Source organism: Eptesicus fuscus, chromosome 13 (assembly GCF_027574615.1).
Source record: "Eptesicus fuscus isolate TK198812 chromosome 13, DD_ASM_mEF_20220401, whole genome shotgun sequence".
Taxonomy (NCBI): Eukaryota; Metazoa; Chordata; class Mammalia; order Chiroptera; family Vespertilionidae; genus Eptesicus; species Eptesicus fuscus.
The window spans coordinates 66656908-66672106 of record NC_072485.1 but is presented as its reverse complement, the minus strand read 5'-3'; the positions used below and the strand labels follow the sequence as shown (position 1 = coordinate 66672106).

The 15199-nt window shown below is 45.8% G+C and overlaps 2 protein-coding genes across 2 annotated transcripts; one reads left to right on the top strand and one right to left on the bottom strand.

Annotated features, from left to right (window-relative positions):
- Positions 1 to 740: 740 nt before the first annotated feature.
- On the top strand, positions 741 to 1667 carry LOC103290809 (olfactory receptor 4P4-like). The gene has a single exon (XM_008146706.2). It carries the CDS (start codon positions 741 to 743, stop codon positions 1665 to 1667), a length of 927 nt encoding a protein of 308 aa, XP_008144928.1.
- A 10301-nt stretch (positions 1668 to 11968) lies between these two features.
- On the bottom strand, positions 11969 to 12904 carry LOC103290808 (olfactory receptor 4S2). The gene has a single exon (XM_008146705.2). The coding sequence runs from the start codon at positions 12902 to 12904 to the stop codon at positions 11969 to 11971; it is 936 nt and encodes a 311-aa protein (XP_008144927.2).
- Between the last annotated feature and the right edge of the window lie 2295 nt (positions 12905 to 15199).

Genomic DNA, 15199 nt, shown 5'->3' with positions numbered 1-15199 from the left:
CATACGTGTCATCTGTATATTGTATTGTGTGTTCACCACCCAAAGTCAAATCTCCTTCCATCCCCCTTTATCCTCCCTTTACCTTCTTCTACCTCCCTCCACCCCACTTTCCCTCTGGCAATCACCACACTGTTGTCTGTGTCTATGAGGTTTTTCTTTTTCTTTGCTTAAGGCCTTTACCTCGAAAAATGTGTAAAGGTTCTATATGCCCTTTCTGAAATTGTCAATGAGATGTCCAATATTTAAAATTATTAGCTCACTGAAGTCTAAGGACAATACTGAACTTTCAGGATTTAGCACAAATTTAGTCACTGGAAGGAACTGCGAATTATAGTGATTTCATAGCCCTTGAAGAACAGATTTAAAAATCACTCTTAAGGTATAATACTAAAATTGCATCTCAAAATTTTCCAGAAAAAGGACTTTTCATCTTTTAAGTATTCATTGTGTTGTTCATGGTACATGTGGGATTTTGGATTTATCATGATTGCAATTAATTGATTATTTGTTCTTTTATTGTTACCATCTGTTTGTCCTAATAAGCTGCAATCTACTTGTAGATAGAGATCATATTTTGTACACTGCTTACCCTTAGCACCAATTATAGTGATTGCATCATAATAAACGATTAATGCATTTTTATTGACTAGATCAGTGACTTTTAAGTCAATAATTTCAGAAAGTTGAGTGTTTCAGGTATATTAACTTCCTCCCTCTATCTGGTCAAACCCACAGAAGCCATGGGACAGGACAACATCACCGAATTTATCCTCCTGGGACTTTTTAGTGGTGAGGATGCAAAGGTTGCCTGCTTTGTGCTCTTCTCACTGTGCTATATTGCTGTTCTCTCAGGAAACCTGCTCATTCTTGTCACCATCAGGGGCAGCTGCCTCAGTGAAAAGCCCATGTACTTTTTCCTCAGCTACCTGTCCTTCATGGATGTCTGCTTCACCTCCACGGTGGCCCCCAAACTGATCACAGACTTACTGGCCCAGCGGAGGACCATCTCCTACAACAGCTGCGTGGCCCAGATGTTTTATGCACACTTTTTTGGTGCCACTGAGATCTTCATCTTGGTGGCCATGGCATATGACCGCTATGTAGCCATCTGCAGACCCCTTCACTACACGGTCATCATGAGCAGAAAGGCGTGCTATGTCCTTGTGATGGCCTCTATTATCGGGGCATTTATCCATTCAATCCTGCAGGTATTGATTATTGTCCAACTTCCCTTCTGTGGCCCCAATCAGATAGACCACTATTTCTGTGATATATTCCCCCTGCTGAAGCTGGCCTGCACCGACACGAGCCTGTTGGTTATTGTGATCATTACCACCACCGGGGTGCTGTCCATTCTGACCTTTGTTGCCCTGGTAATTTCTTACATCATCATCCTGTCCACCCTGAGGACACGCTCCTCCGAGGGCTGCCGCAAAGCCCTCTCCACCTGTGGCTCGCACATCACTGTCGTGTTCATGTTCTTCTTGCCCCTCATCTTCACCTATGTCCCCACAGCCGATTCCGTCAGTAACGACAAGGTCTTTGCCTTGTTTTACACCATGATCGCCCCTATGTTTAACCCTCTCATCTACACGCTGAGGAACACGGACATGAAGAATGCCATGAGGAAAGTGTGGTGCCGAGACAAATTATTGGAAGGAAAATGAATCCTGTGGTGTGTGAGCCCATTGCAGGCCTCCTTGTATGTACAGAATTGTTAATGTCAGCAGATACAGCAGGTACCCAGAGCTGGTATGCTGCCGTCAAAGGTCGCAGGCTTGAAGAGACAAGTCCCTCAGCCACTCTCCTCTTCCTTTACCTTTATAAGCCTGGATTCAATGGAGTGGATCAGGCAATCTCCAGGTCCCCTGCAGCTCTGACATTCCGGAATTTATGTTGGGCATTTGGAATATTCTGCCCATCATAATCTCAGACATAGTGAGCATGACAACACTTTCACCAGGGAAAATTGTGAAGACTGCATGGTTTGGTAGTTGTGCCCTGGTTCCAGAAACAGATATCTTGACTGGAACACCTCTCACAGATAGACAGAGGTCCTAAACACTTTATTTATTTATTTTTGAGTTTCCATTGCAATAAAAATATTTTCACTTGTTGCTGTATATTTTAACTCCTTACATTAACAAATCACACTTCTAAAATGGTGCAATGCAATGTAATTATACTATTTGCACTATACTTACAGAAGTAATTGTAATTAATTCTTAGTACCCTATCAGCGGTGTAGTCCTGTAATTGAGAATTTCAAGTGAGATGGTGAACATCTTTTTTCAATCCTACAGGTGTAATTCTATGACTGTATTTATAACCTCATTTAAAAAATTCTCCATGAGTGTACAAATTGATGCTCTTTATAAATGAGCAACATGGAAAATGTTCCATCCTGTGTAAGGCCTAGAGCTTAAGAAGGCACAATGCTAACGGGATGAACATTCCTGGGTGCATTTTGTTAATCCTCGGTGCTCCTTATGCAAATAGAATATGCTGAAGTTATCTAAAACAATGCAAATCTGTCTCCTCTCCACTCAGGCAGGCCCTGATACTGGGAAGAAATAAAGAATATTGAACTAAGAAGCAGGTATAGCCAACTGAAAACAGGAGTAGGCCAAGATAATTTTTTGGTACATTGATGTGGTTCCTTAATTTATGCAAGAGTCCTCCAGCTTTGTGAATTGAAATGAACTTCTGACTTTAACTAGGGTCATCCATTAGCACAATGTACACCCGAGGAACTGAGCCTAGAGGGTGGGGGCACCAAGATTTCAAATATGAGAGACACAGACCTTATATATTCTCATGCTCATCCTCTTCACCACAGTCCCCACTAAGTAATTGTATTGTATATACTTAATGTATTATTGTCCTCTGGGCAACAGGAACCCAAGTTTTCAGGCGAGGATTGCATTTGCAGAGGTTAGCCATAGGTTGATGAAGATTTAACAATAGTTTCTCTCTTCCAAAAGGACCCTGACATGTGTACTGCCTGAAAAATTAAGGACCTTAGAGCCAAAGAGGAGGAAGAAAAATAATGAAATAATGAAGTATATTGAGAAGGAGATAAAGACAAAAGCAGATCAAGTCAGGGTTTAATTTTGATGTTGACCTTGTGGCAAATACCTCCTGGTGGAGTTATCCAATTCAGAAAGGTGAAGATGAGCAGAAATGTCTATAGCTTCATGGGCAGGTGTCTTATTCTGGTGCTTATTTTAATAAGCCCACTATTGATGTGTATTTAGGCCACATCCTATGTTAATCTATCCTATCTAATAATAGAGTAACATGTAAATTACCATCACTCCGCTACGCCCACGATTGGGCGGCGGGAGGCTGGGGGGTGGGACTCAGGGTGGCCTATCCGGCCATTGAGAGGCATGGATCCGCTGCCACTGAGGGGGGCTACCCTGCTGTTGAGAGGCGCAGGGGGCAGGACTCCCGCCCCCTGTGCCTCTCAATGGCCAGATCCCCGGCCGCTGAGGGGGCCTGCCGCGGACACCCAGCTGTGCCTCTCAACATCAGGGTAGCCAGGTGTCCCTGGCAGCCCCCCTCAGCGGCCGTTGAGAGGTGCAGGGGGCGGAATTCCCGCCCCCTGCGCCTCTCAACAGCAGGGTAGCCCCCCTCAGCGGCCGCGGACCGCGAAAAGCGAAAGCGTGTAGGGGACCCTACACGTGCATGATTCAATCATGCACTGGGCCTCTAGTATATATGTATATATATATATATATATATATATATATATATATATATATATATAAGGCTAATATGCAAAGTGTCCCCTCAGGAGTTCAACCAGGAGATTGGGAGTTTGATCGCTTGCTATGACTTGTGCTGACCACCAGGGGGTGGCGCAAAACATGGCAGTTAACGAAACATGGCAGCAGGGCACTGAGGGAAGGAGGAGGCAGGGAGACAGGGAACCTGATCTGCCCTGATTGCTGGCCAGGCCTAGGGACCCTACCCATGCATGAATTTTGTGCACTGGGCCTCTAGTTGTTAACATAAGAAACTTTCAAACCTGTAAAGAATTTTTCTGAGTTTATTTGAGCCAAACTGTCGATAATTGCTGGGAAGCAGAATCCCAACATATGGAGATAATGCTCAGGAGAATGTTATCTTTCTTCACCTATTTTTATACATTATAATCAAAGGAGGAGACATAAGTGGGTTACATGAAATCCACTCATGATAGATTAGGGAAGCGGAGAAAGCAAAGCAGGGAAACCTCTGGGATTGGATAAAAAGTAAAATGATAGACAAATGCTTCTTTTACATAGGTAGGTACAGGATAGTTAACAGTCAACAATTAACATGATAACAATAACAATGAAGAAATCTGTGGTCTCCATTACTGGTGCCCTGGTGCATTGGTTGTGCCCTGAGGGGTCTGGAAAAAGGGAAGTTACAAGTTAACCTGACATTCCAATGATATGCTATCATAGATGCAAAAGACAACAAACAGGTTTAGTTGTCTAGGGCATGTCTACCTACCATTAACTGCTTTTAGTTAAATAAGTTTTAATTTCAGACCATCCTTCGTGGTTACGTTAGGTCTCTAGAGTTTGCAAGGCTGCCACACAGGCCTTCCCTGAACTAGTCAGGTTAGCATGTGGCCCGTTTTCATCCACATAATGAATTAAATGTCCACATAATGAATTCAGTTGGCTTATTGTGTCAAATTTGCTATTTGGTTTCTCCCCAAAGAAGACAGGCCCTTTGAACATGGCTCATATTAATCTTTTGTTAACTCTCTTCTTATAATTTATCAACAAAGGAGGGGTGAACAGGAGTCTATCCAAGGGTGGTTGATATTGTGTCTTCTTTTCCCATGTGTTTTCCTGGACAAAATAGTGGGATGGAGATCGGCTATGTAGGAAGGTATTTGATATTAGTGCTTTATGTACATAACAAAGGTTAAGTGCCCTCTTCGATGTCCATTCCCTCTACGTTGGCTTTTTCTACTGTTCCTTTCTTTTTTTTTTTTTTTTTTTTTTTTGTTTTTTTTTTTTTGTTTTTTTTTAAATTTCTTTATTGATTAAGGTGTCACATATTTGTCCTCATCCCCCCATTCCCATCCCACACCTCTCCCCACGCAGGCCCCAATCCCCTGTTGAACTTAACCGTTGGATAGGCTTATATGCATGCATGCAGGTCCTTTGGTTGAACTCTCCCCCTCCCCCCCACCCTCCCCCTACCCTCCCCTATCCTCCCTCTGAGGCCCGATAGTCCGATTGATGCCTCCTTACTTCTGGTTCTGTTCTTGTTCCTCAGTCTATGTTGTTCATCCTTTCCTCTAGATGAACAAGATCAAATGTCACTAGATATATACTAATAAGAACTGAATGTGAGACGAGCAATAATAGTTATGCTGACAGGCAAATGAATCAATCTGTAGCGAGCTTCCCCCTGGACCAACAGTTCTTTTGAGACCCAATTTCGATGACCAGTAGTTCCTTATGTGTACATGTCAGCACTGACCCCTCAGCTCTGGAAGGTGGACAAATGGTGGTAATGGAGGTCCGACTCCCTCTGGTTTGGTCTCGGCCGAACCCAGGGGCACGGCGTCACCCGGACTAAGGGGCACGTGGCCTCACCCATACCCAAGGGGCGCGTGGTCTCACCCGGGCCTGGGACCCAGCCTCACCCGGATGGATCCAGGGGCGCAAGGCCTCACCAGGACCCAGGATCTGGCTTCACCCTTACCCAGGGACGCTTGGCCTCTCCCAGACCCAGGGGCACGTGGCCTCACCCGGGCTTAGTTTCACAAGGCCTCACCTGGATCCAGGAACACATGGTCTCTCCCGGACCCAGGGACGCTTGGCCTCTCCCAGACCCAGGGGCACGTGGCCTCACCCGGGCCTAGGTTCACGAAGCCTCACCCGGATCCAGGGACACATGGTCTCACCCAGACCCAGGAACGTTTGGCCACTCCCAGACCCAGGGCCACTTGGGCTCACCCGGGCCTAGGTGCACGAGGCCTCATCCGGATCCAGGGACACATGGTCTCACCCGGACCCAGGGACGCTTGGCCTCTCCCAGACCCAGGGCCACTTGGGCTCACCCGGGCCTAGGTGCACGAGGCCTCATCCGGATCCAGGGACGCATGGTCTCACCCGGACCCAGGGACGCTTGGCCTCTCCCAGACCCAGGGCCACTTGGGCTCACCCGGGCCTAGGTGCACGAGGCCTCACCCGGATCCAGGGACACATGGTCTCGCCTGGACCCAGGGGTGTGTGGGCTCTCCCAGACTCAGGGGCGCTTGGCCTCGCCCGGGCACGGGATCCAGCGTCATCCGGGTCCAGGGGCACTTGGCCTCACCCGGACCCGGAGTCCGGCCTCACCTGGACCCAGGGGCATGTGGCCTCACCTAAACCCAGGGACGTGAGGCCTCACTTATACCCAGAGGCGTGTGACCACACCCGAGCCCAGAGGCGCGCAACCCCGCCCGCACCCGGGTCTCAGCGGGGCCCCGTCTTCCCGATCCCAATTCCTGCCGGTCAATCCCCCCTCAGCAATTCCCCTGGCCATCCTTCCAGAGCTCCAGTATGGCTGCTGCAGAACTCGTCGGGCGGCGGCTCGGCGAAGCTCCGGTGCACCCGGTGCATGGCGGTGGGCCAGTCTGGCATCGCTGCGTCGGCCCTTGGGTCTGCATCGGTGGCCGGTCGCCGAGCATGCGCACCTGGCCGCTTCCGGGGCGTTGAGATTCTTGACAGACTCAGAGGTCAGCAAGCGCGGAGTCTCCCACCCCATGTCTCATAGGGGCTCGTCTGTCCGTGCTTGGCTGCCAGTGGAGCCGTCCCCTCAGCCGGAGACCGCCGGGGGAACTGCGCCGAGCACGTTCCAGGCCGCTGTTGTATCGCCTGAGCCATAGTTCTTAAAGTGTGGTCTTTGGGTCACCGGCATCAGCATCATCCCACATACCCCTCTTTTATTCTAGTTGTAGAGCATCTACTCAGCCAGCCCTATGGTGGTCTTGGATGGTGTCTGCTCTGCTCTCTTGTCGTAGTCACAAAGTTGTTGTGGTAGGCAACAATCAGGCTTCCGCCCTATGCCTCCATCTTGGTCCTCCTTTGTATAGTTAAGTCTTGATTGTTGTTGGTGTCACTGGGGGGGCTCTCTTTGTCTATAAAGGAAGAGTTGCTGTGCATGAGACACGTTTATGGGCCGGGTCTTGGTGCAGCAAAGCTTTGGCGTTCACTGAATATTCCCGTTGAATGTGTCCCTTATGCACGTGGTTGAAATCTGGTGTCATCTCCCACAGACCACTAGATGCCCTCGTTTCTGGGTCTCCAATGGGGTGTAGATCAGCTACTGCCTTAGGCACTCAGCAAGGATTACAGCAAAAACTGTAGTTTCTTCCTCCTGTCTGAGTGGCCCTGGAGCAGTCCGACTAGAACAGCAGATCATCTGGTCCGCTGCCAGAGGGCAGTCCACCCACATGCATAAGCCGTTGCTTGGGGCGCAGGTGTGCCTGCAAGACTTGCGGGGCAGGTCTTCAAAACGTGCGGGGCGGGTCCCAGGGCGGGGCGGGGTCTCAGGGCGCCAACAGGCCATGGTGCGGCGAGCCGCGATGGCTGTGAGTCTGGTCCTTCTGTCTTCCACGTATCTAAGTCCCTTCGTTCCGCACTCCAGCGCAGCAAACACTGATTGCTGGGCGCACCTCTGCAAGAGTCCCGCCTCTCCCCGCAGGCATCTGGGTCTCCCGGGGTTCACCAGAAGATGGGTTTCAGGGTGATGGAGAGCTAATCTCCCTTAGGTTTGGAACAAAAGCCCCTTTCCCCCGCCACCAGCCAGACCCACGCACCTCCACACCTCATCCCCTCCGATTTCGCTGGGTGCGAGGCAACAGAACAGCCTTTAACCTCCGCCGCCATCTTTTTCAAACTTCCCGATTTGTACTTCTTAATCCCTTCATTTCAGTCAACTCTACTGAAGTCTAGCACCGCCGGGAGGTGCAGGGAAAGGGCGCCCGGGCCTCCGTCCGGTGCGAGGTGCGCGCGTCCCGCGGAACCAGGCGCACGAGGGCCGCGTGGCTGGGACGGGCGCTGGGCGGCCGCCGAGCTCCAGGCACCGCCATCGCTGTGTTCCGGACGTCGCCGCCGCCGCCACGGCGTCCCTCCAATTTATACTTCTTAATCCCTTGAATTCAGTCAACTCTACTGAAGTCTAGCGCCGCCGGGAGGTGCACGGAGAGGGCGCCCGGGCCTCCGTCCGGTGTGCGGGGCGCGCGGCCCGCGGCACCAGGCGAGCGGGGGCTGCGCGGCGGGGACGGGTGCTGGGAGGCTGCCGGGCTCCGGGCGCCGCCGCTGCGGCGGCGTCCCCAGCGTCCCGGGCCGGGCGGCCTGCGGGGGCGGCGGAGTTGCGAAAGTTAGTGAGTTTCCCAGGGTTTCGCCCGGAATGGGGTTCAGTGCAATCGGAGCCGGTGCTCAGCGCACTCCGGAGCCTTTATCTCTTTCCTGCCAGTGAACTCCGGCCAGGTCATCAGCCGCCCCCTCCTCTCCGGTTCCATCCTCCCCGCAGGCGCATGTGCTCGTGTCTCCGCCCGTTTCTCCATACCTCAGGCTTTTACGGCTTCCCCGACTGTCCCCGTGGCCTTCTCCTTCTCCCCAGCTGTGGGCATTTCAGTCCACCAACTTTCCTGTGGTTCTGGACGATGTCCGTTCTGACCTCTAGTTGTATTTTTGAAATTGTTGTGCCCGGCTGCAGGTTAGGTGTTTAACCTATGCCGCCATCTTGGTTTCTCCTCTACTGTTCCTTTCAAAATACCCAACACTAAATATACTGGAGGTTTTACTAATTTAAGAATGTGCCTCATTCCACTTGTGCCAATTTCTACTTCTATAGTTTCATCGTATTCTTGGATCAGCCAGCTCAATAATGCCATGTAGCAAGCCATTTCAAAAACTTCTGGCTTATACAACAAGCATTTAATTCTTGCTCCTGTGTCATTGGGGAAGCTGGGGTTTAGCTGATCTAGTTTGGGCTTGACTAGGCTTAATTGCAGACCCAGGGTAGGTTCCAACATACTCCATGTGGCTCTTATTTTCATATGGAAAATAGAAGTGTCATCTTAGATTCTGTGTTCTGTACATGTTCTATACCATTGACTATTATGGAAGTTCAGTGTTGTATCTCTCTATGCTGTGTACTCGACTTGCAGATTTTATTATACTAAAAATGTAGAATAAAGACTATTTTGAAGCTTTGATTAAAGTGATGAGGTGCCATTACACCAAACAAACAAGCAAACAAACAAAAATCCAAAAAACAGTTGGTCCCCATGCAGGAGCTGGACACATCAGAACATTGTCAAAATGAGGCTTTCCCTCTCAGATACTATATAAATGGTGACATTCTGGTGACTCTGACATGTGATAAATGTTTTAACCTCCTGGATATGTTTAAATGAGCAAAGGGATGCCATATGAAGACATGCACATCAAAGTTCTCTTTACATATTAAATTGAGCAGTGCATGGAAAAATGTTGAAAATATTTTATGCTACAATCACTGATTAGAAGATACAGGAAAACACAGCTTTAATTTTTCTACTATGCACAAGCTAATTTATTCATCTAGAAAATGAGAAAGGTTGTCATTAATTTCACCAATGAAGGCTCTAATCAAAGTCACATCTTCCATCTTGTAACAACAAGGTTTTAAAACTGCAAAGCTGGCAGTCAATGTTGTAATCATATTTCTATGAAATGAAATGGTGTTGTTGACCACACTCAACCCCACTGAAATCATGCAGAGTCTGAGTTCTCACAATTCTTGGTCATCTCTTTCCAAGGAACCAAGAGGAGACTCTGGGCTCCTCTGATTGGGATTGACTGCCTTTTGATCTTTTATTTTTTTATCTTTAATTTTATGAATGCATCGACATCAGAGATAATTTTTTAAAGCACTATTCACAGTCTTTTATATAAAGTTCACACATGCACACACACGGACACACTGACACACACACTCCACAGGTATAAACATATACCCAGGTATAGGCAGTAACTTAAATAATCAGATTTGTGGAAAATACAATGAAACAATTGCAGAGGTAATTAATGACGTGTTCATTTGCTATAGAAAAATAAAGCTCAGATTGTGTGAAGGAGAAATGTAGCACTATGGCAAGTATCAGTTCACATAAGAAAGACATACTTGTCTGTCCAGAAGGAGTCTTTCTGGAATCCATAGCTGGAAATCAGCTTATAGTAGAGCCATTTGGTCCAAACATTGGAGAAAACACAGTTCCCAATTTTGCATTTCAGCAAATTGTGTTTATCCTGTCAGTTGAGTGACAGTCACCTATTCTTACAAATGGCATAATTTTTATTCAGTTTCTTTATTTTTTTCTGTTAGTCACTTTACATTAATAGGGACAGCAGGCGACAGAATATAAGTGAAGATTAGAATCAGAAGCAACATATTAATGGGATGTTACCATTAAAAGGGGGATCTTAGAGGTATTTTTTTTTCAATTTTTGTATTGTTTGAGTAAAGAAAATGAGTCCTAGAGAAAGGAAAAGCTTTTCCCCAAGATCAGAGACTGAAATTGATTCCTTTTAGAGATAGAGAGGAAGGGAGAGGGAGAAGTGAGGGCAGGGGGAGAGAAACACTGATTTTTTGCTCCACTTAATTTATGCATTCATTGGCTGCTTCCTGTATGTGCCCTGACCAGGACTGAACTGCAACTTTGGCAAATGGGACCACCCTCTAGCCAAGTGAGCTACCTGACCAGGGCCCAAGTATTTTTATTTTTTAAGCCCTTGTTTCTTATCTCTTTTACATTCTGCAGACAAATCCCCTTCCATTCTAACATTATTAGATTTAATTTTCACTCTGTTTGGGAGGACTTACATAAATATGCTTTAGTTTAGATCTCTGTTATTTTTCACGTATCATTTCATTCATACAACATATACATAGCGAGTGCTTTGTATACACCAATCACAGTTCTAAACACTAGAAAACACCCTTAAGAATTTCACAATAAACTCTCATTCTTTAAAGAAAGTGTCAAAAAGGCAAAAATGGAAAAAGGGAGAAAAAAAGATGGCGGCGGAGGTGAAAGGCTGATCTGCTGCCTCGCATGGCAGTTTCGGAAATAAAACTGAAACATGGACTGGTGAGGGTGGCGACTGCTGCTCGTGTCTCCCCAGACCGGGCGGCTGCTCCTCTCAGTCAACACCGTGGGCGCCGAGGCAGCTGCTGTGGCGGAGGCCGCGGACTAGGCGCAGTGGCTCTCGGTGAAGGAAGAGACCATCTTTCTGCAGGAGGGGCGCATCTGCGCCACCGACCTGGCCAAGCTGCGCAGTGAGATCCTCGGGGCCCCGGAAGCCGCCTACACCGATTTGGAGGATTCTTAAGAGTTCTCATCTTACATTCAAGCCCTCTAGCCATTTTGACGGAGGAGAATCAAGACGGCGGCTAAGAGGCCCCAGAGACAGAGCCACACAGGGAAGAAGTCCACGTGACGATGGAGGCAGAGATGAGAATGATGAAGCTACAGCTGAGAAACGCCATGGACTGCCAGTTACACCCGAAGCTGGAGAGAGGCACGGGATGGGTTCTTCCTCAGAGCTTCCAGAAGAGCCGACACCTTGATTTCAGGCCTTTTGCCTCGAGAACTGTGAGACAATAAATGTCTATTGTCTTAAGGCAAAAAAAAAAAAAAAAAAAAAAAGGCAAAAATGGGGAGAAAATAATGGTGCTAAGTATAATCATGGTGAGCTTCTGAATTTAAATAAGATTTCTCTGGTCTAAATATTTCAGAAAATTGTCTGATTAGGAAATATTAGAACAAATATAATAATAATGATGATACACAATACCTTACTTTTGTAGAATGTGTTATTCTCTCATTTTTCCTCCCCCAAACCCCATGAGGTTATCATTGTCTTCATTGTACAGATGATGAAGTTGAAGATTATCCAGCTTAAATTGTTACTTCCAACTATTTATCGTTAGCTTCCCAGAAAACCTTCCTGACCCATAGTTTCTTCATTACATTCTTTACTTCTGCATTTCTCATCGTATAAATCAGTGGATTTAACATGGGGGTGATAATGGTGTAAAATACAGCCACCATCTTATCTTCCGAAAAGGTAGTATCAGGGCGCATATACATGAAAGTACAGGGACCAAAAAAGATGATGACCACGGCGATGTGGGAGCCACAGGTGGAGAGAGCTTTGCGCCTGCCATCTGTTGACCGTTTTCTCAGGGACACCAGGATGACAGTATAGGAGATGAGCAAGATAACAAAGCTCCCCAAAGCAATGGTACCACTGTTGGCTGTCACAACAACACTAACGACATACGTATCCGTGCAGGCAAGTTTCAGCACGGGGTGGACATCACAAAAGTAGTGATCGATCTCATTGGGTCCACAAAAGGGTAGTTGGACTATCAGCGCCACTTGGATAATGGAGTGTAGGAACCCACCTACCCAGGTCCCCAGCAGCATTTTACTGCATCTGTCCTGGCTCATGATAGTCAGATAGTGTAGAGGTTTACAGATAGCCACATAGCGATCATAGGCCATTACCGTGAGGATGAAGATCTCCGTGCAACCAAAGAAATGTACCCCAAAGATTTGCAGCATGCACCCTTCGTAGGAGATAGTTTTGCTCTTGGCTAACAGGTCAACAATCATCTTAGGAGCGGTGACTGAAGAGTAACAAATGTCCACAAAAGACAGGCAGCTGAGAAAGAAATACATAGGGAACTTGAAAAGGTTGCCCTTGTAAACTGTCAGCATGATGAGGAGGTTTCCCAGGAGAATGACGGCGTAGAAGAAAGAAAACACCACGAAACAAACTTCTTCAACCTCTAGGTTTTGAGAAAGACCCCAGAAAACAAATTCAGTTACATTGTTTCTTTTTCCCATCGAGTTAGTCTAGCAGACCAAGGTCCCAAGAGACAATTCGGTTATCTGAAAGAAAAACATAACAGAGACCAACAGAGTTAGTATTTCTAACTCGAACAAACAAATAACCACAGTAGTTGAAAACAGAAACATGGCTATTCCTGCTGCTTGGCAGGCCTACATGAAGAAACTGGAGTGTGAGCATCCTACCTGAGTGTGAGAGTCCATTCCTTCACTTCAGATGGAGAAAACAACTCCAGGGAGATAATGCAAATCCTCTAAGTCACACATCTAGTCAAGAGTCTTACCTCCCTCACCCTTTATTAAGGTTTGTTTGATCTGTTTGTTTCTAAAAAATGTACTTACTTCTTATTCTGTAGAAGGCAGTCAGCTTAATTTTGAAAAAACTTTTGTGTTTGGAGGTATGGTAGCAATTATATATCTGAAAAAGTTTGTCTTATTTTTGACACAGAAACAAAAACATATGCCCACACTTTCCCTCCCGAATACAGCCATGAGTGTTTCAAGTAGTTGAGAAAGGGTGACTTCTACAGGTTGTTCTTCTTGTGAAACACTGATCTTTGTGTAGATGAATTTATTGTCCCCTATTTGACATCAAGTTCTTATAGTGAAGAGTGGTGTGGTGCAAGTAGAAAGAGGGCCAACACTATACAAACCTGATTCTGAGATAAGGGTGCTGTAATTCCAGATAAGTCACTTAGCTTCATGGGGCTTCTGTTATCCCATTTATGAAATGCAAAGGTTTTCACTTCACCATCATCTATATTTCTACCATAAAGTTAAATATATTCTGTCAGCCTGAAATAGCCTTAAAACCCTGATAAGGAGGCAGAGATAAAAGGAGATAAAGTCACAGAAAAACCCTCTGGAGACAGATCAGGACCTGTTTGATTTGAAAGGAAGGGAAGTAAAGTCTCAGGTAATTTCTGTCTTCAAACCCAGTGTTTGAGGATTCCATAGGAATTACTTTGACTTGGTATTTTAAGCATTTGTCTGTTAACTTGAAAAAAACAACACACACACACAAAGACAAAGAAATAAAGGAAGGACTTTGCCCTTAATCTCAGCATTCTTTCATGCACTTAAAAAAAAAAAAATCACCTTTAAAAAAATTAAATTCATTGGGATGACATTGGTTAATAATAGATTTCAAGTGCACATTTCTATATACATGATCTGTACATTGCATTGTGTGCCCACCACCCAGTCAAACGTTCTTCTGTCACCATGTATTTGACTCCCTTTACCCTTTACCAACCCCCGCACCCACTCCTCGCCCTTCCCTCTGGTTACAAACATACTGTTGTCTGCATCTCTTCATGCATCCTTTTTAAACTTTCAATTTTATGCTAGTTTATATTAGGTCTCCCACTATAATTATATAGTTATACATAATTATCAATTCTGAATTATAATGATAAACATGAATTAAGTATTTCTGGAAGAGATCTTCACTCAAATATACTTTAAAGGGATTTAGGAAGAAGACAATATTTACATTAAATAGATAAATCTTCAGTGGTGGAATTCAGGTACTCTAATGAGGTCATTAGAATATAAGTGTGGAATGGGGTATGTGCACCAGTTTTAACTCATGGGGCTTGCAAGATATTCATCAAACAAAGCCACAGAAATGACTCCTTTAGTTATCAGTTAGGATGGATCACACAGTGTCTTAGGTAGTCATTAGAAATTTTGTCCATCTGAGGCCATGTCATCCCAAGATCTGTCAAGTTCAGTGCCCTCAGCTCCCCTTTGCAGCAAAATTGTACTTGGCATGTCCAGCTTTGGGGAAACTAAGGGCTGGCTTTCCTCAGGTCTGTGTATAAGAGTAGGTAGAGAAGTCATTACAGATGTGCCTTCTCTAGTAATAGTGATAGTGATGGTAATAATAATAGTAATAGTAACAGAAATTCAAATTCAGACTCAAACACTTCCCCCTGATTTTATATGTTCATTCTTCTTTGGATTTTCTTGCTGAATTTTAAAAAAGAAAAATATTTCCTACTGAGAAAATCTTCCGATTTAAGAGAGCTCAAATCGCAGTTTTTGACAACTGTGAATTATGCTGCTTGGTTCTCATCTAGAAGAAATTGGGTGTGTAAACACAAGCTTGGGAATTGTGCCCCCATTGTTCATACCATAAGGTCTTAGGAGAATTCTTCCTTCTCTTCAAATCAAGACTCATCTAGAAGAATTCCTTCCTCCACGTTCTGAGCATTTCAAACATGATGCCTCACGTTCCTTTGAAATTATTGGCATTTGCTTATTCACAACCATGCTACCCTATCTCAT